This window comes from Perna viridis, chromosome 3 (assembly GCF_037379345.1).
Source record: "Perna viridis isolate PV_CMFRI_1.1 ecotype Kerala chromosome 3, ASM3737934v1, whole genome shotgun sequence".
In the NCBI taxonomy this organism is placed as follows: domain Eukaryota; kingdom Metazoa; phylum Mollusca; class Bivalvia; order Mytilida; family Mytilidae; genus Perna; species Perna viridis.
In genome coordinates this window covers 44,115,649-44,141,763 of record NC_142447.1, presented here as the reverse complement: position 1 = coordinate 44,141,763, position 26,115 = coordinate 44,115,649, and the positions used below count along the sequence as shown (strand labels likewise).

General features: G+C 32.0%; 1 protein-coding gene across 2 annotated transcripts; it reads left to right on the top strand.

Annotated features, from left to right (window-relative positions):
• Positions 1–3,517: 3,517 nt before the first annotated feature.
• On the top strand, positions 3,518–25,593 carry LOC148622400 (uncharacterized). 2 transcript variants are annotated; one of them, XM_088572291.1, is made up of 25 exons: positions 3,518–3,653; positions 4,732–4,808; positions 6,277–6,345; positions 7,556–7,630; positions 7,996–8,103; positions 8,338–8,440; positions 9,926–10,064; positions 12,520–12,592; positions 14,026–14,208; positions 14,591–14,696; positions 14,971–15,087; positions 15,659–15,765; positions 16,009–16,133; positions 16,991–17,136; positions 17,486–17,596; positions 18,468–18,559; positions 19,674–19,803; positions 20,057–20,217; positions 20,950–21,031; positions 21,896–22,141; positions 22,591–22,773; positions 22,979–23,221; positions 23,594–23,719; positions 24,042–24,272; positions 25,062–25,593. In XM_088572291.1, the coding sequence occupies exons 1-25, from the start codon at positions 3,578–3,580 to the stop codon at positions 25,313–25,315; spliced, it is 3,363 nt and encodes a 1,120-aa protein (XP_088428417.1). In that variant the 5' UTR covers positions 3,518–3,577; the 3' UTR covers positions 25,316–25,593. The 2 variants fall into 2 exon arrangements, with proteins under 2 accessions (XP_088428417.1, XP_088428416.1); XM_088572290.1 differs by having other exon boundaries at positions 6,274–6,345.
• Positions 25,594–26,115: the final 522 nt, after the last annotated feature.

The following is a 26,115-nucleotide window of genomic DNA, read 5'->3' as shown; positions in this document are numbered from 1 at the left end:
AACATAAATTTGATGAAATCATATGTTTTTTTTCTCGAATTTGACTGAATTTACACCTTTTGGCTCCATTGTGCACGAGGAAGTCCTTGTTTGGCATGTATAAACAGCAAAAAAGATTTTGTATTGTTTAGTTAAGCACATCTTATACTTAAGATGAAGGAATATCAACATGGATTTGACCAATGTAAATTTCATAGCCGAATGTGATGTTAATGGAATAAACCCCTTTAACATTAAAGATGAACATAGCCTATCTTAATACAGTTCTATATTACAACACGAATAATCTTTAAAAACAAATTAAAAACGAATGAAACATATCTTTAAACTATAATACTTATAATTATTTTTTATTGCAGCTTTTAAATATGTTTTTATTGCAACACATACCAATTACAGTTTTTATAACATTTAAATAGCCATAATATTTTCTAGTAAAAAACAATATACTCTAATTAATGCTTTTTTATTGAATTATTCAAGTTATTTTAAACGAATAATTTACCTACAGATTTGAAAGTTGTGGTTTATTATTGATAACTGACATTTTAACGAAAACGAAAAAGTAGTGCAGGTTTAAGCAACATTTTTTTTTCTCAATTATCTCGTTTCACTCAAACGCATCCCTTTATGAATTTAATCTCAATTATGTTACGTCGTTGTGAAAGGCCACTTTTGACAAAACTGAACTAACTTCTGTCCCCCGTGAAAAAAGAATTAACTAGAGACTGACTTCAAGGTCAATCACGGTTCAATTAACTTGTGAGGACATGCCTGTTTAAGATGAAGCTATATGTAGCTTAAAGACCAAACTGATTAGAGAATTGGTCTGTCATTTAAATAATATTCAAGATAATCAAGTTTTAGGTGAAGTAAAAAGTGGTAAAAGAATGTTGACAAATTAACCTGATTTATGAAAAAAGTTATTTGCAAATTCATGCAAGATTTATTATATATAACTGGTTTTAATTACGTAAGACAAAATGTTTTCTAAGGTCAAGTTTTCTGATGTAAGTGACTTTTAACGTAACTATAGCTTTCAAAATAGGGAGAGACGAGTCTCATTGAATGTGGCGACGTTGCCATGTTTCCCTGGGGTAAAGCGGATGACCGTAACGGCCGTCACGGTCATCCCAAGATGGAGGATGTAAATTCGGGTCAGAATATTTTACTTTAATAAAGTTGCCTATTCAAGTTATTCAACAAAATAAATATGAAAAATAATCATTCATTCATCAATGCTTAATATTTGAAGCTGGAAGCATATGGGTAAAATGTATGATTTATGAGAAATTAAAAGGTAAAATTGAAGCCGGAACGACGAATCTTCCCTTTTTAACGATGGCCGTAACATTAGTAACAAAAATATTTCGTGATGAGAGTTATACTTTACCATAATGACAAACGTAGAATGGCAAAAGATTTCACTGAATTATGTTAAAATTGATATACTTAATAAATTCATTCCAAATGGCTTTTACTTTACTTAAAATGCTTCATCTTAAAAACTGCAACAATTAGACATCGAAAGTACATTTTAAGGCAAAATCCCTAAGTTGCTGCCTACGCGAGCCTTTAAATAGAGACAATCTATCTCCTTAGTACAAAACTCGAGTCATTTAAACAAAGACACGTATACAAATTTTAGCCTCTAGTATACATATAGGTCCCAAGAACTTAAGGAGAGAGACAGATAGAAGATATGTCGTTACTATCATCTACCCGCATAAGTCTTTTAGGGAGTAATTGCTGAACAAATATTAATTGGAACTACTCACACTCTCTCATTAACAAGAATGTATTGAGATAGGGTCGACTTGTTCCGATTGCACAAAATGATTTGACAACTCAGCCCAGAAAACAAGTAGTTCAATATCTGCTGAGACCAGGGACAAATTAAGTGTGCACACTTTAGATAAAGGATATATTTATCGATGACGTCTCTTTAGCTTAAAACTTCGTCCTCTTACATGTAACACCATTATTATCCATATTATCCATACAACAATGTCATTTCTTGTTAAAATCAATTTTGAATCAAACAAACCAGGGTTCGAATGGTAATAAAAAATACGTAATCCACGCAAAACGACTATACAAAAAATAGACGCACATAGTATGAAAGAACAAAAATGACATGCACATAGGAACAAAAGTAAATGAGTAACTCTGAATTCACCCCACCCTAAAAAAATGAATAAGAACATTTTATGGGCAATTGGCACCCCACTGCTCTTGTAAAGAACAACCACAGAGTTGATCATAACATTTGAAGTTGGTGTTAAACCGATTTTTGTATTTACGATAGATCATATCTAATTCTTGAAGTAGATATATTTTCCTAATATTTAAAAAAAAATTACCTTGATTGAATATGCTGTAGAATTTGAAGAAAGAAATATAGGTCATCGACCTAGATTTCGAGATAATTGAACTAAGTAAGTATTACCGACTTTTTACGACATTTTATATAGATTCTCTAAGGAATTTTCACTGTGCCCGCTCTATTAAAAATGGGGTATTTTTTAAACACTTTTTTATTTTCAAAAATAAACCGATAGGTGACTTCCGCAAGGGGGAGGAGGGGGTCACCTAACTTAATTTCTTGTAAATAAAAAAAAATAAAATTCGAATTGCACTTCTATAGAACATTTTACCGTCAATTAACTCCCCTTGAAAGATGGTTAATAAAATCAATGTTTGTAATTTTACCATATTTCGGTACTATACGTCAAGAACTCTTTTGGAATAATTTTAAAAAACACATTTTTTTCTAACACTATTTGCTCATTTTAGATATTTTTTTCTGTATGTGCTCCTTGTAATAGGTTGTATCTACCTAAGGAACCTCTAATATCCGAATTTTCTACCATTCCCGGAGATCTTTTGCCCTAAAAAGATAAATAAGCAGGAGCTGCAATTCGTTCCTAGTCATATAACCCAGGTTTCCAATTTCAACTTAACTTGATTATCAAAACAAAAAAAAATAGTAAACGTATATATTCAATTCACTATTTTGAAATTAGTTTCTCTTTGACAAAAACGTGACCAATGATCATGTTCTTTCAAGTTTGTAATATTGTATGCTTCACTGGACTGTTTATAAGTATAGAACAGTTACTGCGTTTGTAGATAAAGATGATGACAGTATTTTAAGAGGTGTTTATCCAGGCCTATTACTAGGCGAATTATAATTTGTTTTGCATTTAACGCCTTCAAGTTTCTCCTTTGAAGTTGAGATATATTTGTAAAACTAATTTAAGATTACAATTCTAGTTACACTCATGAAACAGCAATTATAAGTAAACTCTAGAATGCTAAATGTCGTATAGATATGCAAGATTGATGATTATCATAACATCATTTTATATAATTTAATTTCGTTGCAGACTGAATTTCTTTGCTATACATCAAATAAAATCACTCGAAATGTGATCAAATTAGAAAATCTTCATGAAAAAAATATCAATTATATAAACTACATGGGTGTCATGGTGTGACGTAAAATAATCAGCCAACTGTATTTACCAAGAGGTATAAAGTCCAATGCTGTCAAATAGCTGGCGATGCTGCAGACATGAAGGTGTTATTATGTGTTTTGATTTTGGTTGCATTTTGTCAAGTATGCATCTGTCGATCTGTACTACAAAGAGGTAAAGTAGTTTTATTTATTTCAGCTATTTACTGTTAGACTCAAAAAGCTTTCTCAATTATAAACTCCAAATGTAATGTTTGCAAATAAAAATATCTTTTTGTTTAAAGGTATGCTTGTATTATTTGATAGTAACTATTGCATATACGTCTTGTAACAAATTTTGAACAATAAAAATGAGTTGTATTTTTTCTGGTTCTTCTCCACAGACAGTGTGGAATATCTACAACTTCAATTTTATTTAAGAATTTAGGAATTTATTGATGGTTAAGATATTATGGTTAATACGATATCGTAACCACTGTAATTTAGTTTGTTTTCTTAACTAAGAATAATCTTTCCATTTCAATTTTTCAAAATTTAAAATGGTATCCCATTTCTTTTGGCCATTTGGAGTCAAATCACTTTTAATAAGTCTAAGAACCGAATAAATATCTTTAGTTTCCTTCGTTCTGTTAAAAATAAGTGTACAAAAAGATGGAACATAAGGATATGATACAACAATATCATCAGCATTAGATTTAAATTTTATTTTTGCCGTGCAAATATTAAAAAAAATTAACTTAAAGTATATATATTTAGTCTATGATTTTTCTAGAAGTAAAGGGTTTACAATTAACAACCTTTCGGATTTAAGACATCCAAATAAATTTCTACTGGTACGTTTAGCAAGATTCTGAACAATAATAATCTAACAATACAATTTTTATAATCAATGAAGAAAACAAAAACAAAACACCAAAAACAAAAACATAACAAAAAACAAACAAACAAACAAACAAAAAAACAAAAAAACAAAAACAAAAAAAACCCAAAAAAACATGAATTTCTAAAAAAAAATGCATGTCTTTATCCATATCTACCGAAACATTTCTTTTTTTTTGTTTTACTCAGAACGAAGATTAAACGATTTGTATCCTTCTCACACGAAGATTGATCATGATTACATTCGATTTTGCTCCTCTAACAAAGCGCCTTATACATGCTCAATCGTCGTACACAAACAAATATTTTATATGCAATAAAATTAAATATCAACTAGACTACTTTTTTCACATTTACTTATTTTTTTCTTCCAGAAAAAAAGATTCACGAAAGACTTGAATATATGATTAAACAACTTAGGGGTATGATTTTTGATAGACCTGAGAAAGAGGTATGGGAATATACTTAATAATCCATTATTCAGCATTTTAATAAGACCCGCCCTGTTTTATCTTTTGATTTCTTCTAGCGAATACTAAGATTTTTCTTTGGAAATTTATTATTGTTTAACGTCTTATGGCAGATATTTCATGCATTTTAGGACAAGAACAATTGGCCAATCGAACATACCCTGTTTTGTACTAATTCAACACACACAGCCAGATTTTTATCATGCCAGCTCACAAAACAATCGGACACTCCCAGTCACCACTGTATCCCTTTAACTACTGCGTGCTTGGCACTGAAGCAGTGACTTCCAATTTTAAAGTCTTTAGCATGAATCGCGGGTTGATCAAATCAACAACCTTCTGCACTCTTGGCGAGAACGCTAACCTGAGACCACCGAGGCAGCCTTTGGGTGCAATGTACATTTATATTTAGACGCACTGTTTCGCACATCAAGTCCACCCGATCAAATTTTGTAAAACTCAATATTAAAAGTTGAAATTTGGTAGATATATTGTTTAAATGTAGTCAAGCAATTATATATAGACGGATCTAATATCTGGAATGGTAAACGGGTGTTATTTAAATGAAGAATGATATCCGGAATTTTTCAGTCCCCTGCCGTATTAAATTCTCTCCTCAGCGCCAACTTGCTGATTTTCAAAATACCTTATTTCGCACGAACTCTAGGAACTTTAATTGCAAGAAAATGAATCGAAAAGGGTGTTATTATTTTTACCACCTCCTCGATGAATGCTCCCATCCTATGCTAGTGTCTAAGTGCCTGATATTTTATAATACATAGTATATGGCTGTTACCCTGGAAAGCCACCACTGATTTGTACTAAAATTCAGTAATATATTTTGTTTTCAGTATGTTACCATGGTTACTGGATTTTAAGACAATAATCATTAAATCAAAGATAAATTATTTGAATCCTCACACACCATGGACTAAAAAAATATGCACTTCTTTTATAAAAAAAAAGCATTTAAAGTTTCTGTGTTGACTGCCACAAAACAGATTTTTTCCGACAAAATGAAACCAGAATTTCAGAATTGACCAAACCGTGTAGTATTATCTTTTATTTGAGGGGGGATGATACAGATTTCCATCGTCTTCTGAGTAAAATAACTTTAAACTTTATCATCTTGAAATGTGGTCTGTCATTTCAGTTTTTGTTGGGTTTCATGTCTTAATATCACATATACCCGGAATGTTCTTTAATGATGTGTGTTTGTTTTGATCATAGGAAGCCAACAAAACAAAAACTTAATCTAAATTACTTCTGCTAAATATACAATAAGTTCGTATTAACAAAATAAAACCCGTTGTATCAACACATTTTCTGATGTTATTATTTATATTTTAGCTTTATTAAATTGTATATCCCATATTTCATCGGTGCTAAAACAAAACCATCAACTTTTTTTTATGAAATATATTAAATGTATTTTTTTTGTCCCAGAAGAAGAACTTTGTTGTAAAAGACAAAGACGACGACGAAGCAAAAAAGAATATTGAGGCGATAGACAATGGGGTTTGTAACAATGTCCTTTATATCTTCGCGTCGTTATTTGACTTTTTGGCTTATTTTGAAGAAGTTTCATCGGTCTGTTACTATGGATACAAATACTGTTGTTGTCGAGGAGTTTAGTTGAACGACCTTTCGGTGATCTCTGTAAGTATTTACTGTTTTTATTGAGATTATACGATGGTGAATTTGTTGCGTTTCGCCATACCTGTTCCTTTTTCGTTTATGTACTTTGTCAGTTGTCCATCAGCTGAAATGAAATTGTACGATCACAGTGTTTTTTAAGACAGGATTTCATATTTTTGACCAGCCATATTGTAAGTAATTATGATCTGTTCATTTGTCCTGTAAATATTTTTGTTCAGCTGCTTCATGTTTAGCTACGATAACATGTGACTAAATTATAACAAAATTATTTACTTTATTGTTTGACCTTTTGTTTCTGTAAAGATTTCCCTGTCTCTAAAACACATCTTTGCTTCATTGTATGGCCATTTATAGTTTGGTTTCGAAAATCGCATAAACCGTAATTCGATTTGTTTTTGGTTAATTTGTGGATTATCTTGTTAAGTATGCACTGCTTCAATTTTTTACACCCTTTCTCCTTGTATCTAGTTTAAGAAACTTTATAACCTGAGGCATGATATAACATGCATTTAATACATAACCGTATTGCTTTTTTTCTTTGAGAATATTCATCTTTAAGTTAAATAGTATTCAAGATGCCAAGATTCAAGCGGATGTGAAAAGAGTATAATCAAATGGTGAATACTAGACAGGGAAAACAAACACACACAATAAAGAACATGAAATGACAAATTAACAACAAACAAAAACAAAAGCTAAAAAAAAACACAAAAAAAAACACAAAAAAAAAACAAAAATAAATATAAAAACAAAAATAAACAAAAGTAAATGAGCAACTTGGACTAAAAATATGTCATAGACCAGATACAGCGGAAGAGTAAGCGTCCTCTACTTTTCTAGAATCGCCCACAGAGAGTCGCTCATAAAATGTAAAGTCCGAAATAGACGAAAGAAGAAAGGAAAAATATGACATGGTGAACAAATCGGTTTTCATGGTGCAGACGGATAAACCGTTATGATCAATGACTTTTGTATAATGTCCTTTCAGATTATTTTCCTTTTGTATTATGCATCATATGACTGCTGTTTAATTGTAGTACTAACTTCACTGTAATCTTTTTTCTTTAAGGATGTGGATCCGAATTCAGAGTATCTTGGTATTTTTGGAAGTTTTGAAGTGATCAGAAATGGAAAGAAAGTTAAAGTAAGTTGTGGGTTACATGTTAAAAAAAACTACATGGGTGTAACTGTAAGATATAAATCATACGAATATCTCCTGGTCATGGTTGATGAAAATGTAGCTGCTTTTGGAAATTCAAAAAATGAAAGGCTGCACCAAATTATATAAATCGCTTGCTTCTAAAAACTTCTGAAGATAATTTTCTCTACAACAGTATCATTTTATCTGGTTTTAAAAATGTAAAAATCTTAGGGGAAAACGAAGGCTAGATTTTTTACTTTGAAAGTTTATACATTATAATGCAATCTACTTATGTAAGTTCATAATTAAATCTAGTGTATTCAAAAAGGTCGGCCCATATGTATAATAAAATTTCTTCAACATTTTAGCCAAATGATCTTCCATTCGACAAAAGCCCTTTTGTTGAAGGTTCAAAGAAAGAAAGTGAATCACTACAAAATAAAACAGAAAACGAACTCGAGTCGGATGCGGAAATGGTACGTAACAACATTCTTTCATTATATTTTAGGGGACAAACAGATAATTCTGATTTTTTATTTATTTTTTATCATAAGCTACACCATGTTAAATTGAAAGATTTTTATTGAATTTTAGACTTTTGCTATGTAAATATCATTTAATGTTTCATTTTGATGAATCAATTTCAGTTGAATGAAAGATCTGCGTAAACAAATCGACTGTATAAAAGGCTAATGTTTTGCATTTTTAAGCTTGAAGAAGAAACCAAGGAAAGGCCATTGTCAAAAAGAGGTTTTCTTACTGTTAGACTGTGGGAGAAAGGCATCGTCCCCTATATTGTTGATCAATCACTAAGTAAGTAATGTCATCGATTGGAGTAGAAAAGTGAAAATATGAGTAAACAATGAAAAAAAATATTAGCATATTTTCTCACTACAATTTTAATGCAACTATCACTACTGCGTAAACTCTAGGAAGCGTTTGAAATATCTGCACTGCACTTTAATCAAATGCATAAAAGAAAATACGCTATTCCATCAATACTGGACTCAAATATACACATGCACATCCGAACAGTTCTTATAACACAAAATATATAAGGATGCATAAGAAGATATCAAAGCTCAGGTTACATAAGTGATATACATTACATATGGTTCTACCAATACCTAAACAACTAACAATAATATCATAGACAATAAAACTATAAGCTTATGCTACACTGAATTATATTAATGAAAAGGACATATTAGCGTAGGACTTTCACTATTTCTTAACACCAAATACTGTCAAACGCCCTTTGAATAAAGTAGGAGAAACGGATAAGAGGTTGGTCCCACTGTGTACCGAAAGGAAGGATTAACATTCTGATGGAAGAAAGGACTAACGGACAGACGGACAACTCGTTCACTATACCCCCAATTTGCAAGTGTGGTTTCAATAAAAATAGACAGAGTAAAAAAAAGTAAGTCTTCGACCAACTTCGTGGTCGGCGAATTAGTACTTGTTTTGTAATTAACTAGTTTGGGGTTATTTGAATCTCGGAGGGCAATCCACACTAATGACGTCAAAGTACCAAGCCAGGTTAAATAAATTAACTGGTTTGCTCAAAGAGAACCAACCAACTAGTAAGATTGTTACAACCATAAATAAATTATTTAATCCTATTATTAACTTGAGCTGCGGGAGTGTCACTAGTGAGCAACGGCTCACAGTTCGTTTTGTTGTGAATAGTTGCCTTCAATACCGAAGTGCAGAATGAAAACTTTAGAGAATAATAGTATCTTGCTTTGCAAATATGTTTTTTATTTTAACATTTTGTCTTCAGAATGTCCATGAGATGGATATTTACCTGAAAAAATATCCACAGTAGGCTTATAAAGGGTTCCGAATAACGTATACCATTAGGATATTACTATACACTTCCATGTATAATCGAAATACAGTAATTATTTAACACTTTAATCCTCCGAGTTAAGTTTAATGTTTCCTAAATATTGTTTCAAATTGGAAAATTTTGTCTCGATATATTTTATATAAGTAAAGAACTGAAAAGTTTACCGCTTTAAGATTTGTAGAAAAGAGTCAAATGAAATCTTTGTATAAATATTTGTTGCTTTTATTTACTCAAGATTTACATTTGTATGAAATATATGTTTAATATGAATGAAACATTTTTACTATATTTTTACAATGATTTTTATAATAATAACTATCCCTCACTTTAAGCGAAAAAGAGTGAAAAAACAAATATGTAAATCTTTCGGGGAAGTGCGTTTAGTCTTTAATTTTATCATTTTTTTTCTTATAATTGTTCACTTCTGGCTTCATTTTTTACAGATACAACAGAGTTTTTGTCGCTGCTTGACCAGGCAATTAACCAATACCACAATTTAACGTGTATTCGTTGGTTGCCTCGTTCTGATTCCGTGCAATCTAATGTTGGTCACCAGGCGTATATAAAATTTGTCAAAAGCAGGTAATTAATATCAACATTATTCACCAAACTTCCCATATAATGTGGTCTGGGAAATAAAGATCCTAATATATTCATTTTTGTACATCAGATATTAAACTTGCTTTCTCTTGATAGAATGACCATTGCCCGATGAAATGTTTCCGGTATTAAACTGGACCATTAGACCTAATTACAATATCTAAGGAATAATAGAATGTTTAATATTTGTATCTATTGTTTTTGTTGTGTACAAGTTGTACTTTTATACAAATTATAATTTGTATTAAAAAATTGTACAAATTATAATTTGTATGTTGCCTTTGTACACATTATAATTTATACAAAATCCACTTTGAGAAATTATAATTTGTACAAAAACAGTTGTAAAATCACCTTCGACCTGTACAATTTTCAATCTCATATATTCAATAAAATAAGATATGGCTTTTAACAAAAATGTGTGTAATGTTGACAGATAACATCTATACAATTTCAATTGTAGAAAGTGATTTCCTCATACGTTTCAATATTTGTTAGAACATGACATTGATCCATGACAACAGGAATTAAACAGAACATTTAATTTTTGCATTTACATTTAGAAGATTTACAACAGCCTTTGCATTTACAAGACAGACATCACTGTCCTCCTGTTTTTTTTTTATAGCTTCCGCAATGCCTCGCGGAGAGAAATTTGAATAGATGGGATCGTATCTACAAAGACACTATCAGTTACTGCCTCAATCTGGTTTCGGCTCAGACAGCCTAATAACGTACCCACTTCAGTTCCTATGCGGTATCCAAATTCGCTCACTTCTTTGATGATGCCTCAAATGTTTCGTGTGTCTGTAGGTCCCATATCTTATTGTATTGCAGAACGGTAACAACAATACTCTTACCGTTTGAAGTTCATTTAACTTTTGTTTATTGTACAAAGCGAAGTCCATCAGACCAACGGGTAGTGTCATTGTCATTCATCCAGGTTGTTATCATTTCCTTGATATCGGCGTCTGCCCTTTCAATAGAGTCCTGACTATGCAGATGTCGCGGACGTCCATGGACAATTACAAGTTCCCCCCACTGTGACATTAGTTCAGTAATTATATCAGCCGTGAATTCTCAATTGTTGTAAATCTGTAGCATATGAGGTGCTCCTAACAATAAGAATATAGCAAGAAGATGATATGCAACCTCTGCTGCCCTCTTGGATTTAAACTAACTTTCAGGAAGTGGCCTTGATAATGCATGATCCACTTAAGGTCGTTATTGGGCCGGACTGAAAATCAACTAAATCAACTTGACCTCTTAAATTAAAGTCATCGGATAGAATTAGTTTTACTGCTAGTTTAGAAATTTCAGTACTCTTTCGTTTGAAAATACATTGTTTACAATTGTTTCCAAAGAGTCGTATTACCTCGCGACTTATGTTAGCAAACTGTTGTTTAAGTTCCTTGTTAGTTTTATGGATTCCTCCATGTCCAAAACCAATATGTGCAGTCTTAATCCACGGGTACATATCTTCTACGGTCACAAAATGTCAAAGTTTGTCATTTAAATGTTCCAATAGAGATTTTCATAAGGATGCGGTTTAGAACCTATGATGTTATAATAGGCTACATGCAAAGTTGATCAACATTAGTTAAAGACTTTCTAAAATATTTAAAACATTTTAAAATATATTTATTTATGGAAAAAGTTCTATGTGTAGTGTATGTGCTGGGTAGTGCTGGGTATATACTTTTATTTACTGTACGACTGGGTTGTTGTGTCTATGACATATTCTGAATTTCCAATTATTTTTTTAATAGTTATCAACTTACCATTTTGTCTTTTTATTAGCTTTCCTAAGCCAGACACCTGAACAACGTCACACTTCTTAAGGAGATGTCCATCTTTGTCTATTCTGGTGCCAGCAGCTTTTGCATTTTTAACCTTGCTTATCAGCTCTTCAATGTTTAGCTTTGGTGTAGAGCACATTATGTTGTGATATATTATTTCTAGACAGTTCTAGAACTTCTTGGAAAAAATCTGTCTTGTTAGTCTACCATTTTCAAGCAATTATGGATCTACTTTCCTTGTGGGTTTAATTATTTGATTTAAATATCACATTTATAATGTCTTATCTTTAATATTGAAAATATTGTACAGGTTGAAAGTGATTTTTCACCTTTTTTGTGCAAATTATAATTTGTCCAAGTGGATTTTGGACAAATTATAATATTATACAAGGGCAACGTACAAATTATAATTTGTACAATATATTCATTATCCATACAAATTACAGTTAATAACATTAGGACTTATGAAGTTGTTCGGGGGAGGTGATTGCATTAAATTAATGGAAGATTAACTATTCCCTCTTAAAATAACCATTTAACATGCTGTAGGAGATTCCCACAAACAAATTTATTTCATTTTGTAGTTCTAAACAATCTAAGTTTGCGTGCACATGTATAAATGACTTGTGTTGTTTCAGTGGTTGTAATGCCCATATTGGTCGAGAAACCAATGCAGAACGCTATATAAATATGGCTTCAGGATGTTTGTATGTAAGTGTTCATTTTAATTCATGTAAAGAATACGCGTTATTCATGAAATAAATTACTTAATTTCATACCCTTATTAGTTATACCACTGTTCGCCTGTCTGTATGTATTACATTTAAAACTTTTACAATTGTCGGTTACTGTGATTTCATTGTACAAATGTTTGCGTTTGAAGGATTTTAACATGCTTTTCAGTACTTACGGTTTGTTGTTCAATGAAATATGAAAGATACGACGTCGGAATTTATGGTATAGAGTAAAATCAAAACTCAAACAAAAATATATGTAAGCATTCATTTCTCTTGTTCTGTTACTTTAAAATTATTAAAATTTTTATTTTGTTTTTATTTGGCTTTTGCTGGATATAAAAAGGAAAGTGGAAAATCATGTAGGCACGAGATCATTTAGGAGTAATAAACTACTCATTTGCAGTTAAATATAAAAATTACAGTAATAACAAACGAGTTTTTTGTGACACGAAATTAAAAAAAAATGATTTTCTGCCTCGATTCTTCAGCATACTTTAAAACTAAACCTTTGTTGTTCATCAATAGAAAGAAAGTTGTTCATTGGAACACATTTAGGACTTGTGGAACCCTAAGAAAACAAAGGTTAAAATGAAAGCAGAATATTAACTGAGCAAAGCAATCATTTATTTGGCGTGCACATGTTGGTGATTCCCTTGCGAGTAGTGAATTAACCAGAAGATTGGTTATTTTACATTTTTAATTGAAAAGGACGATATTCATTTATGCGTAAAAAGAAAGGATTGCAGAAAGAAGGTCAAAACATATAATTTGCAGCACTGTTCGGGAAACATATTTGTGTCCAAATCAAAATAGAACAGTGTTTTATGTGTTTTAAAAAGTACCATGAATTGAAAACAACAAACATGTTTTGGTTTGAAAATTATATTTGGACGTTTCAAAGAAAACACAAGAAACCGTAAAATATATAAACCACTCTGTCGTCACGTGATGCAATCACCGGTTTGATAGATCAGTTTGACGGATTGATGACTGATCGGAAACTGATCGGTGATCGATGACCGATCGCAATGTTTGTTGCACGGACCGGTTCAGGTACAGTACGGAGATGTTTGTTTGATTCTTAATCGGATAATTATATACTCATTAAGAAGAATACAAAATTGGAGCATGTAGAATAAAAATAAAACTATAGATATGTTAACCATCTAGATGTTGGGGAAATGCACCTCGATGTATGTGATGTATGTTTGTAACGACAGCAATGACTCATCTTTATATAAAAGAGTTGACTTGCATATAGCATATTTTCATTGGTTTGAACTATATCACTCTAATTGGTATAAGCAATTATTTTGGCGACAATTGAAATTTAAGTATTCCTTCATCAATCTGCATATATGTTTGATAAATGCAATTGTGATACATATTTTCATCTTGTCATTTAAGGTTGGTAGCGCACTACATGAAATGTTACATGTTCTAGGCCGATCACACGAACAAACCCGAACCGATCGAGATCAGCATATATATATTAACGAAACCAAATTTAGTGGAGCCAACTATGGTAAAAAACGAACTCGTGACTACTATCCTTACGATTACGAGTCTGTCATGCATTATCCATTTGTAGTAAGTGCAGGAATGTTGATGATATTCTTTTAAAATATCAGCAAAACATATGATTTTATACCGATCACATAAATTTTTTCGAAGTATTTTTCAGAGATTAAATGCATTTTAAGGAAAGGATGTTCAATTCATTGCTTTAGAAAATAAAATAACAGCTTATTATACACAGGTACAGTGATACTCATTATTATTTTAAAATACGATTTGCAAACAAGAATAGCTTTAATTTTAGTTCTACATTTTAAACATAATTAAATCGTACCCCTTCTGAAGTACCAGAATTTAATCAACTTCGTGATGTCTTTACGATTTGAAGAGCAAACACAAAACCCCTAAACATTTAGGGGTTTACGAAAAAAAGTAAGTGTTTATCCCTTTGTAGGATGGAGTTGAACCACTTCAACCCGAATTATCTTTCCTTGCTTCCATTGGAAATAAATTGTCTTTTTACGATGTTGCTGCGATTACGAGAGCCTATCACTGTGCAGGTAACTAGGCTAACACAAGCATTTACTGGTGGACTGTTATTAAAATTGACTGACTTAAATGATAAAGGCATAGGTTATGATGGATGAGACACTTTTTTCAGTACTTTTGAAAAATTATAAAATATCCCCTTCAAGCTATCAAGAAAGATTCATTTCTAAGTTTAATTTGTAAATGTGACACAGTAATATTAAACCTACCTTCAGATGTAATAACTTTAAAACTATAAAAAATAAACTTCTTTAGGCTTTCTTACATTCATCGTTGCTATTTTAGTTGACTGTGTTAATCCCCCAGAATGCAAACATGGAGCATTTGTGAACCACAGATGTAAATGTTACTGTCCGTATGGTCTAACAGGAGAAACGTGCGACGAGGTCATCAATGCCAATGGTACACATTTAAAAAAAAATTTCTTTCGTTACAATATATTAAGGGGCATATTACACTTATAAACAGAAATGGCAAATTTTCCAATAATGTAACAACATAAATATAATAATAACAAGGATCAAAGAACCCATGTCAACCAATAAAACAGACACACACACATGCACACAAAAACACCACGAAAGCACAAGTAAATTGGTCATCCAAAAAGGAAACTATATAATATTTTAGAAAGCTTTAATTAAGTTAATAGGCTGAAAGATATATCTCTGTGAAAGTAAAAAGGAGGCGAAATAAGCAATTGATATTGACATGTCGATTCGGTTTCTTAAATCTAGGATTTTTTTAAAGGGGTATTCTATTGCTAATGCGGTTGTATGTGTGCTTGTTTTTGTTAAAAGAAAAAGTACATAATAAGAATGGAAATCATCTATGAAAAGTGAAATCACATATTGACTTAGCTATTGCATTTTTCATTGTTTGAAGAAAAAGACTCGAATTTTTATATCCCCATTCGCAGTAGGGATAAACTAGTCTTGATTTGATGTCTTATTTATTATATGTAATTTTATAGTTTGCGGTGGAGTAATTGACCTACAACCAGGAGATGATGTAACAATTACTTCTCCAAACTACCCACAAAACTATGACGTAGACAATATATGTGTTTGGCTACTAAGGGTAGGTAATAATTTCATAAAAAAATGAGTAAATATGGACAATTGTTTATGTTTAGTAAAAGTATGGTACAAATGTTTATCTATGTCAGTTGATATATGTAAAGCTGTAACCTTAGCAACATGACAATTAAAGATTTTAAAGCATGATAAATCACTCAATACAAAGCAGTTGCTGTAATAATATACAGGTGATTAGACGAATGAATTAAAATTCTAAGTGAAACGTACTTGTCCGTGTTCAAAGGCACCACCGAACAAGCATGTTAGGATTCACACAGATGTACTTCACCTTCCCTATAACAAAAGAGACAACAGATGTTACCATTGGTTAGAAATAAGATACAATCTTATGGGCCAAACCGGCATAAGGTATGTTGGCTTTTCCTATGAATAAACCTGATGTTACTGCAAGTTTACACTGCATACAAAACTACTTCTAAATAGACTTTAAAGGAAAGCTTACCTAAAATGAAAACGCCGTGAGATTTATTTTTCCTATGTCAAATTTCCATTCCTGTGTAGTTTCATTAAAGCTGCTACGGCACAATCTTAAGGTTTACCACAAATTACAACCATTGTGTTGACTTTCTGAATTAGATATGAGGGCTTCCACAAAAGCAATTTTGCTAGAGTTGTGTGGTCCATAGATCATGATCATTGCTCTGAAAATACAACAGTCGTTATCACAATATGATAGACCGCTATAGACAAATAGTTTTAACATGTTACTTATTTTGGATGATAGGCTAGTTGCAATTCAAGACAATAGGTACTTTTTCACTCGCTTCCAAAAACTATACGTCTAGCTGCAGTTTATTAATGAGGTTTCCGATGTCTACATGTTTCACGTTTGGCTCTATCGCGTTATTTCTAGCTAGTTCTTTGAATGTTCTTCATGTTTTCTTCTCATTTTCAGTTTATTCATTTCGATATTCATTCGGAAGGAAACATCGATATATATCAAGAGCTATAGATTGACGCAGTTTTTTGACATGATAAGTGTTTTGAATGACAAACAAATTAAAGGAGAAAATCTCTGGATAGGATGAAGTAACAATGTATTATTTTTCTTAAAACACTTGATTTTTAGATTTGTTTCTATTATTTGTCTACGGTGACAAAATTAGTATGCTGAATTGGTAGTTTTTGCTCCCACATTTGTTGGAAATTTCAATTACTGGCTGTCTTTTCATAACACGAATAGACTAAATGATGTTATATTTTAGAGTATGTGGTGATTCGAATGGGGACGAATGGATTTCATCTTCATGGGGCGAAAAGTATTTAATGACGCTTATATTTGATAGCAAGTTTGGAAAACTCCATAGTCCAGAATTAGGATTTTCTCTTCGTGCATCAGTAGCCAGTGATGGTAATTATCATTTGTCATGTTGTACTTATGTAAAAGCAATTCAATTCTTAGATACCATTTTTGTGGATTACACAAAAAACAAAAATTCGTGGACTCTTGAAATCGTGGTTTTGAAGATTTTTTGTATATGCATCAATAACAATTTCCTTTTCCAAATTTCTTGTTAAGCCTACCCATTGAAACAACGAAAATTAGTACCTCTCACACAATAGTTCTTGTACAGTATTTTCAATGTATCCGAAATGATAGACTAGTAAATGTTTCTTCTTTTTTGTGCGTTTGAATTTTTAAAAAATATTTAGCTGTCATCGAAACATCCGTAAAACATACAAAAAATATACTTTTTCAGGTTGCATACCGAACCCGTGTGTTTATGGTGTATGTAAAGACTGTGGAAATCAGGATTTTAAATGTGAATGTGATCCCGGGTTTGAAGGACGTAAATGTGATTTAGTTCAAGGTATGAACAATCATTTCTAATTTAATCATATTCAAAATGTAGTTCAGGTTTTTGCGTCATGCAATACATTACATTTTATATACATGTAGACATTTATATTAAAATATTTTGTTCGGACCCTGGAAGAGACAACATTAAAGCTATTTATTGAAGATTCAACCATACAATAACTTATTTACTCCTTGAATCATGTGTACTGCATATAGAAATTTGCAATATATATATATGTTTGGTATCTTTGTATTTAATAATCAAATGGTCGATGCCAATGCTGATGGACCAAAAGTTCTAGAGGGTATTGACCAGCCCAGTAGACATAATTATCTGATTTACATATGATTTTATTCATCATACATTTTAAGTATCATAATTTGCTGTATTACAAATTTCAAAATAACTAAAACACATTGCACATGTTGCTACCTATCGGTGATGGGTTTGGCTTCCTATTTCGATAGTTTGGGTTTTGAGTACTTCTTGTACACTATTAATTTTTGAGATTTAGATCATCCTATATATTTGATTCTGATGCTGCTGGTGAGAGGTTACTCCTTGAAACACGTGAATAGCATATCAAAATTTGTAATTTATATGATTGGTATTTTTGTATTTATCGGACTTAAAATGCTTTAAACTCTCATGTATAACTTATGAGAAACATTTTTATAGTATAATGGTCGGTAGTCACTCGTATCAATATGAGTAACGTCTTTGAACGAAAATATGAGTTATCTTAGGAATATTTTTTCATCCTTGATAACTAGATTACAAGTAATGACTGTCAATAATTGGCACTTATAAGTTTGCATCTGAGGACGTACAATTGGTTTTAACAATTTTTGCCCTAATCTTGTTGTCATTTATGATTTAGATGCAGGTACATTAACATGTACATTTGAGAAGGGAGATAACTGCTTCCTAAAGAATGTTGAAAGTGACATGTTTGATTGGAGTGTTTATACAGTAAGTCGTTGTTTATAACATCAGTTATAATAAACAAATTAATGTCATCATATTTTCAATTTTAAAGGGAAAAAATGTGGACGTGTACATGACGAATTTGAAGCATATTTGTAATACTGTGAGTTTTATTTAATATGAGGCAGGTGTAATCTGTAAAAGGACGAAGTTGAATGTATAGATATATCCAAAAATCTTCTTGTCGCCATTTTTTCCACTTGTCGGTTTTTCTAGATGTCTTGATGGTTCTTGTCATTTCTTGACCCTTTTTCTTCTTGCCACTTCCTTCTCTACTTAGTGCAACCAGTATTGCTTTAGACTCGATCTTAGGACTTTCGGGCTACACCCAGAAAGGTCTACTGTTGTTGTATGTCGGAAACAAAAAAAAAGTATCCGAATTGAAATAATTATTAAAGACCATATAATAAACACTTTTCAGTGAAGAAGATACGATAATACAGAACTTTTTCGTGGAAGCTCCGGTAATCGTGACTTCCTGTCAGATTGAAATCAAGCTTTCGGTGCTTCCAAGCTATGACTTTATTTCGCTTTGAATGCCGTCATGAAGACTTCGACCTCAAATAAGTTTTGGTCGGTTATACACGAACTGATGGTGTTATATTGTATTTAAAATTGTTAATCTTATGAGTAATGATATTATGGTGATGTACAGATGAGATCAGTTCTAACCTCTCACGAAACTGTCCTATAACTGTGAAATGACAAATTAAGAACAGTTCTAAAACCAGCTCTTTTGACAGCTCTAACAGTAGAGCCGGCTCTATTGGTAAAACTGTTCTAGTAGAGCCGGCACGTCCGTCTAGGACTGTCAGAAGAGCTGGCTTTAGTAGCAGTACTGTCAGGAGAGTTGGCTCTAAAACTGATCTATGACACTTTAGAACTGTCCTAGAACTGGCAGTTCCCCTGAAAGGTTAGAATTGATCTTATCTGTACACTATTACAACACATCAATTAATATGTAAAATTCTAATCTAATAACAGCTAACCCAGAATAAATTGCATTCCAACGTATTTTCCATTTTCAATATAATAAAATGAGTAATGAAAAAATATGTTTTCATTTTACATACGAAAAAAAATCCATTCATAATTATAGGGATCAACGCCTTCTAATTACACGGGTCCCGATAGAGCATATTCTGGAAATAATTATATGTACGCTGAAGCGTCAGCTCCAAGAGCAGCAGGAGACAAAGCGGTTCTTCAATCAGACTTGATGTTCCCTGGTAAAACGCAATTAAAAATTTGCAAGAGTGTGAATTTGGTCATTTGATTAAAGTTGATTGAATATAGAATAAAAATAATTGTAAAAAGACATACTATTTGTTTCTATTATGACTTCACAAAACACAAATTTCTGTTCTGTTTTCACGTTACTTAAGTTATAGAATCATTTATTTTTTGTGTTTGGTGTTACTTTTACAATTCAATTATCGTATAAATGAACAATAAAGTTCCATACCAATACAATCTTTTCAGCCCAAGACAGATGTTTTTCCTTTTTCTACAATATGCATGGAAGAGGAATTGGTTCTTTAGCAGTGTTTTCAGGGAATACCCAGCTGTGGTTCAAAAGTGGTGATCAAGGCTATGGGTGGCGACGGGCTGAAATAAACGTAACATCTTCAACAAACCTGCAGGTAATTAAGTATTTGCTTATGAAACTGATACCAACTTTTTGCTGTTATTTTTAAGAAATATTTGAAGGTATATAGATTATTCTTCAATAATGGGTGATTTAAATTATTTCGCCACCCGAGAAGGTAAAATTAAAACATGCTGAATTATTTATTTAACCATTGAGAGTGGAGAGCTGAGAAACAATTTTATTTATGAAAAGGCTGAAGGAGAATCGGTTTCTCCCATGAAATGTATAATGGCGGGAAACCTCTCGCAGAAATTAAACCTCCAATCGGTGATTTAAAATTTCTTACATCAAATAAGGTAATTGTTTAACTTAAATGGACGTATAATTAACAAACAAATTATTGCTTTTTTAATATATATATATATATATATATATATATATATATATATATATATATATATATATATATATATATGTATATATATATATATATATTATATATATATATATATATATATATTATATATATATATATATATATATACATATATGTGTATATATTCTTTTCAGCACTATTTAACAGCTGTTACAAAGCAGGACCGTCATTATCTATAAATTATAATATTCATAATGCATTTGTTTAAAGATAGACAGTTTTCTAGGGAAAACAATGGACACTTAATATTTTTATCAATAACACATGAATTGGAATTCTTGCTGTGGTTTTTATTTGTAGTTTTTTGTATATATAAATTGTTCAAGTTATACATACTATATATATTAGATTAAGATAGAAGCCATGCGGGGGAACGATTGGAAGGGTGATATTGGTATAGACGAAATTAAACTGTCTCATGGATTGTGTGGTATGTTTTGCTTATTACATTTTTTAAAGCAGTAGAAACTTTCAAAGAACAATAAAGGCATATTGTTTCAAAACAATTAAGTTTTATGTAATCTTTCCTTCCTACGGAAACAGCCCCGGTCAAGGATTTTTTAAAACCTTTGATGCTTGCAGGTAAATGTCTACTGAACTTCTATTGTTATTTATCTGAACCACATTGTATCCTTAATGTGTTCCCGCTTGGAAGGAAAAGGGAGATACCGTTTAGTTTGCAGTTTAATGCCTCTGTTCGATGAGACTTTTATCTAACGTGAAATGAGCTAGGCTTTCGTAAAAGAATAATGGCTCACATGTTTTTCTTGTTGTTCGACTTGTTTGTTTAGTTTTTTGTTGTTGCAATCATAAAATTAGAAAAATAAAAATTTCAAAAGATAAATATCGGACAAACAAAGCGGAGATAGAAACAATTTACTAGTTCTGTCAGAAAACATACATTTAACATACAGTAAAGGAACAAAAAGGTCTCCACGAAAAGTCTAAGCAAGGATGGTAATAACCAACAAATATCGTTTGCAGTTCTAGAAGCGCTTGTTGATTAATATGCCATAAGAGAATGATATGTGATAAATCAAACAAAATTGCTTCCATGGTTAATATAAGCGTTAAACAGATGGTCAACAAACTTACGGCAGCAGCGAAAAATAGAAGTGATGAATTTTACCTGAAGTAAACTTATCTTGCTCCTAAACCTGAATTCATTCTATTTTGGGTTTTTTCACATATCTATCATCCGCTTACGTGTATAATTTCCAAACTTTTTGCAATATTTCAAGTCTTTGATGAAAGGCGGATGTTAAACTCGATGCCATGCTTTTCATTTTAACAGAAACTGGTATTGAGAGAGATTGTTTCATTGACTCTGTTGGAAAAGACTACAAAGGAAAGATTAATTATACTATTGGTGGTATTCCATGCCAGAGATGGGATTCAGACACCCCTCACAAGCATTATATCCACGAATACGACGGAGAAGAAAATTATTGTCGTAACATGAACGGATACAAGCATGCTCCTTGGTGTTATACGACTTCTGATGACAAAATATGGGATTTCTGTGATGTTCCTCACTGTGGTATGTAATTTACACTCAACTGACCCCCCCCCCCCAAATAAGAAAAAAAACAAACAAGATGATTCATGTTGGTTTATTATTACGGTCCGTTTGTCAGTCCATTACTTTGTGATTTAAATGGGTTACATTATGTTCGTTTATAATATCATTCCTTTCATTGCATTTAGTTTTGTTTGCTAAGTGTCTAGTATGGTTATAGATATGACAATGACAATAATTTATATGCGGGATATATTGTTTGTTTTGTCATCATTGAAAACAGAACCATATAAATTTTTGCACAAAGAAACGGGAAAAACTTCATTTGAACAAAACCAAAGACAAAACATTCAACTTTTCGAGAAGTGCCAATTTTATTACACATGAGCGGAAAGACAGCTAAAACAACATTTTAAAGATACTTCACTTAAATATATGTCGCTGTACGTAGGCATTTATTACGTTTACAGATATCGAAATGTGTTCACGATCTCAGAATGGGTATGACTATCAGGGAAATAAAGATGTAACAGTGTCAGGACAGAAATGTAAAGACAACACTAAATGTAGGGCTTCTGGAAAAATTCCAAAAGCATGGTGCTATACAGTTAACCCATTAGTCAGGTGGGACGCATGTGATGTACCGAAATGTTGTGAGTAGTTCAATAAAGTATACATTTTAAGTTCAACAATAATTTGATGAATTTCTCCAAACTCATGTGTACAAATATACGTATGATTGTCTACTATGATTAAGTATTCACATGTGATATACTGTTTGTACATTGGTCACTATGTCTTGTAACTCTGTCACCTCTTGGAATAAATACATGTTCTAGTATCATTTCTAATATTCAGCCACACCGCCTAAAGAATGCAGACATACTAGCAAAGGAATTGAATACTTTGGAACTGTCAGTGTCACAGCATCGGGGAAAACCTGTCAGCGATGGGATAGTCAGTACCCGTTTTCTCATTCATACTGGTACCTGGACGACCAGAAAAATTATTGTCGAAACCCAGATAACTCAGCCAGACCATGGTGTTATCCAGCCGACTCCAATGCTTCAGGGAAAGAATATTGTGATATTCCTTATTGCAGTAGGAATATTTTAAGGCTTAGACAGATCTTTTTTACAAATTATTCAATTTATATTTAAAGTCTGTATTGGTTTTAAAATTTGCCTTGATAAATCATTACACAATGAAAATGTCCTTATTTGATGGCATACTGCACAGCGTGTTTTAAAATATCACACGAAAATTAAAGTAATCTGCATTACATGGATTCTGTCTGGAATTAAAACAACTAAACAAGTGTATGATTGTAGCTGACAAAAGCAACTGAGATATTTAGATTTATCAAATTTTCTATACATAAAGTAGTCTTTAAAGAGTTATATCACCTTTAACTCATTTGGAATCATACATGTAATAGGGAATATTCGTTCTACGAACCTTCTACTTTTTCAGAGGACCTTGGTTGCTCATCTAACCCATGTCTGTACGGCTCTGTGTGCAAGAACACTGAGAATAACGGCCATGTTTGTCTGTGTAAACCAGGATATACGGGGTCTAATTGTGGAACTAAACTATCAGGTAAACTCTGTTAAAAGAAAACAAAAGAAAAATACGGGTTCTGATTGCGGGAGTTAACTTACAGTTAAACACTTTTAGAAGAAGGTATACGGGGCCTAAATTACCAGGTAAACACTGGTAAAAGAAAGGTATATACAGGGACTGATCATGGGAGAAAACTGATAGATAAACACTGTTAAAAGTGAAGGATATACGGGGTCTAATTGTATTACTAAACTACCAGGTAAACAGTTTTAAAAGAAAAAGGGTTTTCAGAGTCTGATTGTGGAACTTATCTATCAAGAAGCAAAACAAACAATATAGCTTTACATTTCTTTTATAGCTTTAAATTCAGAAGACTGTAAAAGATCAGCTATTGGATATGAATATAAAGGTCAGATAAATACAACAATTAGTGGTCGGACGTGTCAGAAATGGGCATTAGATACTCCACATTCTCACAACCATAATGATTTACCAGAAAACTTTTGTCGAAACCCTGATGGAGAACCAGCACCATGGTGTTATACGACTAGCGGTAAACGTTGGGAGATTTGTGATGTGCCTTTCTGTAGTACGTATTAATATGTTTTGTCTCGTTTTTATTCCTCTGTTAAGTGTAGAATAGTTTCAAATACGGAATACCATCACTTGTCATAAAAACCGTTGCTAAGTATTATATGCTACGTGAGCACAAACATTTTTGTAAAACAATGTATTGGCTATTGTGTGTGCCTGATAAAATTGTTTTCATGAGTTTAAGCCGCAACATACAACCAGATCTCTTTCTAAAGGAAACGGCTATGCTGACGACAAAAAGTCATAAAAACCAACCAAACAAAAAAATAAAGCAATAAAGAATTTAAGTATCCATCCGCGCCATGAAAACTGATTTGTGCAACGTGTTAAAGTTTTCTTTTCCTTTTCTGTCTACCCCGGACTTTTTATGAGCAACCTGGTTATTGTTTCTAGAAAAGCAGAGGACGCTTACCCTACCGGTGCACCTGGCTCATGCTCCCAGTTTTTAGTGGAGTCCGAGTTGCTCATTTACTTTTGTTACTTTGTATGTATTAATTTGATTACTTAATGTTCTCTGATGTGTTTGTCTGTTTTCTGTGTCTAGTCTCTGTATCTGGATTACATTTTTTTGATTTCCGCTAGAATCTTGGTTCCCTTAATTACTCTTTACTAGCTTGAAATTTATCATTTTAGGAGTCCAATGCAAACCATTCCACATCATGTTTTTATTGATTCCGTGTACTAGTATCTAACTTTACTTTTAAATATTAGACTTGCTTTGAATCTTTTGAGGTGTTTTGTTTTACCTATGTTCTTTTAATGCCAATTGAATTATTTTCTATAGCTACCCCTGCAAAAGAATGTCTGGAAACAGTCAAAGGTGTAAATTATTTTGGAACAGACCGTCACACACGTAAAGGCATCCAGTGTCAGAGATGGAGCGAGCAGATTCCTCATTCACATACCAGATATAATGACATAGATGACCAGGATGATTATTGCCGCAATCCATACGGGCATGAGCCTTCCCCGTGGTGCTATACAATCGACCCAAACACAAGATGGGATTTTTGTGATATTCCTTCCTGCTTCAACTAATTGTTTTTTTTTATTTCCCAACAAGATAAAGAAGAATAACCAAGACGTCATGTACAACCACGAGTCGTCTCATTTTGTATTGATACAAATGTACTTCTTAATACTTTCATAATTAATAATGTAAAAATAGTATTTTCGTTCTGTGTAAAAGAAGCATTTTCTATGAGTAAAATTTTCCGGTCAGTCAAAACTTGTATCCATTTATTTTATTTATCTGTACATCCGTATAGATTGTCATCATATCTCAAATAAACGTTTGATTGTAAAAGAATATTGAACATTTTTTGTTTTCCCATTTATTACTTTTAAATATTAGACTTGCTTTGAATCTTTTGAGGTGTTTTGTTTTACCTATGTTCTTTTAATGTTTTACCTATGTTCTTTTATTCCCTCCCCAACAACCCAAAAAGTCTGAGTAGAGAAGTATGTTATATTTGGCAACTTCAATCTGCTTAAATGAGCAGGAAACAATGATATGCGCGAAGGAGAACATAATTGAATAACAGAAAATGACAGACAGACAACAAGCGTAGCTCGACTATTTTGGATTGTATTTTTTTTTTATAAATGCTGGTAGTTGAAGGTAGATATGCAAATAACTGGTATTTTCCATGGTTATTTCAAGGAATTCAAGCCCACTTTCTGATAAAGAAACTCAGATCCATTGTATGGGTTTGAAAAAAATATTCATTGGTTTATTGTTGTATAATTATGTATGTGATTCCGCAAGATAACTATTACTGACAAACTTTGTAATAATGTCAAGTTTAATTAACAATACGAGTTGGATGTACTGAGCG

Coding starts and splice junctions, on each gene's coding strand:
- LOC148622400 (XM_088572290.1), top strand. CDS start 3,578: ATGAAGGTGTTATTATGTGTTTTGATTTTGGTTGCATTTTGTCAAGTA. Junction 4,809..6,273: donor TTGATAGACCTGAGAAAGAG/GTATGGGAATAT, acceptor TTTTTGTCCCAG/AAGAAGAACTTTGTTGTAAA. Junction 14,697..14,970: donor GAGAGCCTATCACTGTGCAG/GTAACTAGGCTA, acceptor TTGCTATTTTAG/TTGACTGTGTTAATCCCCCA.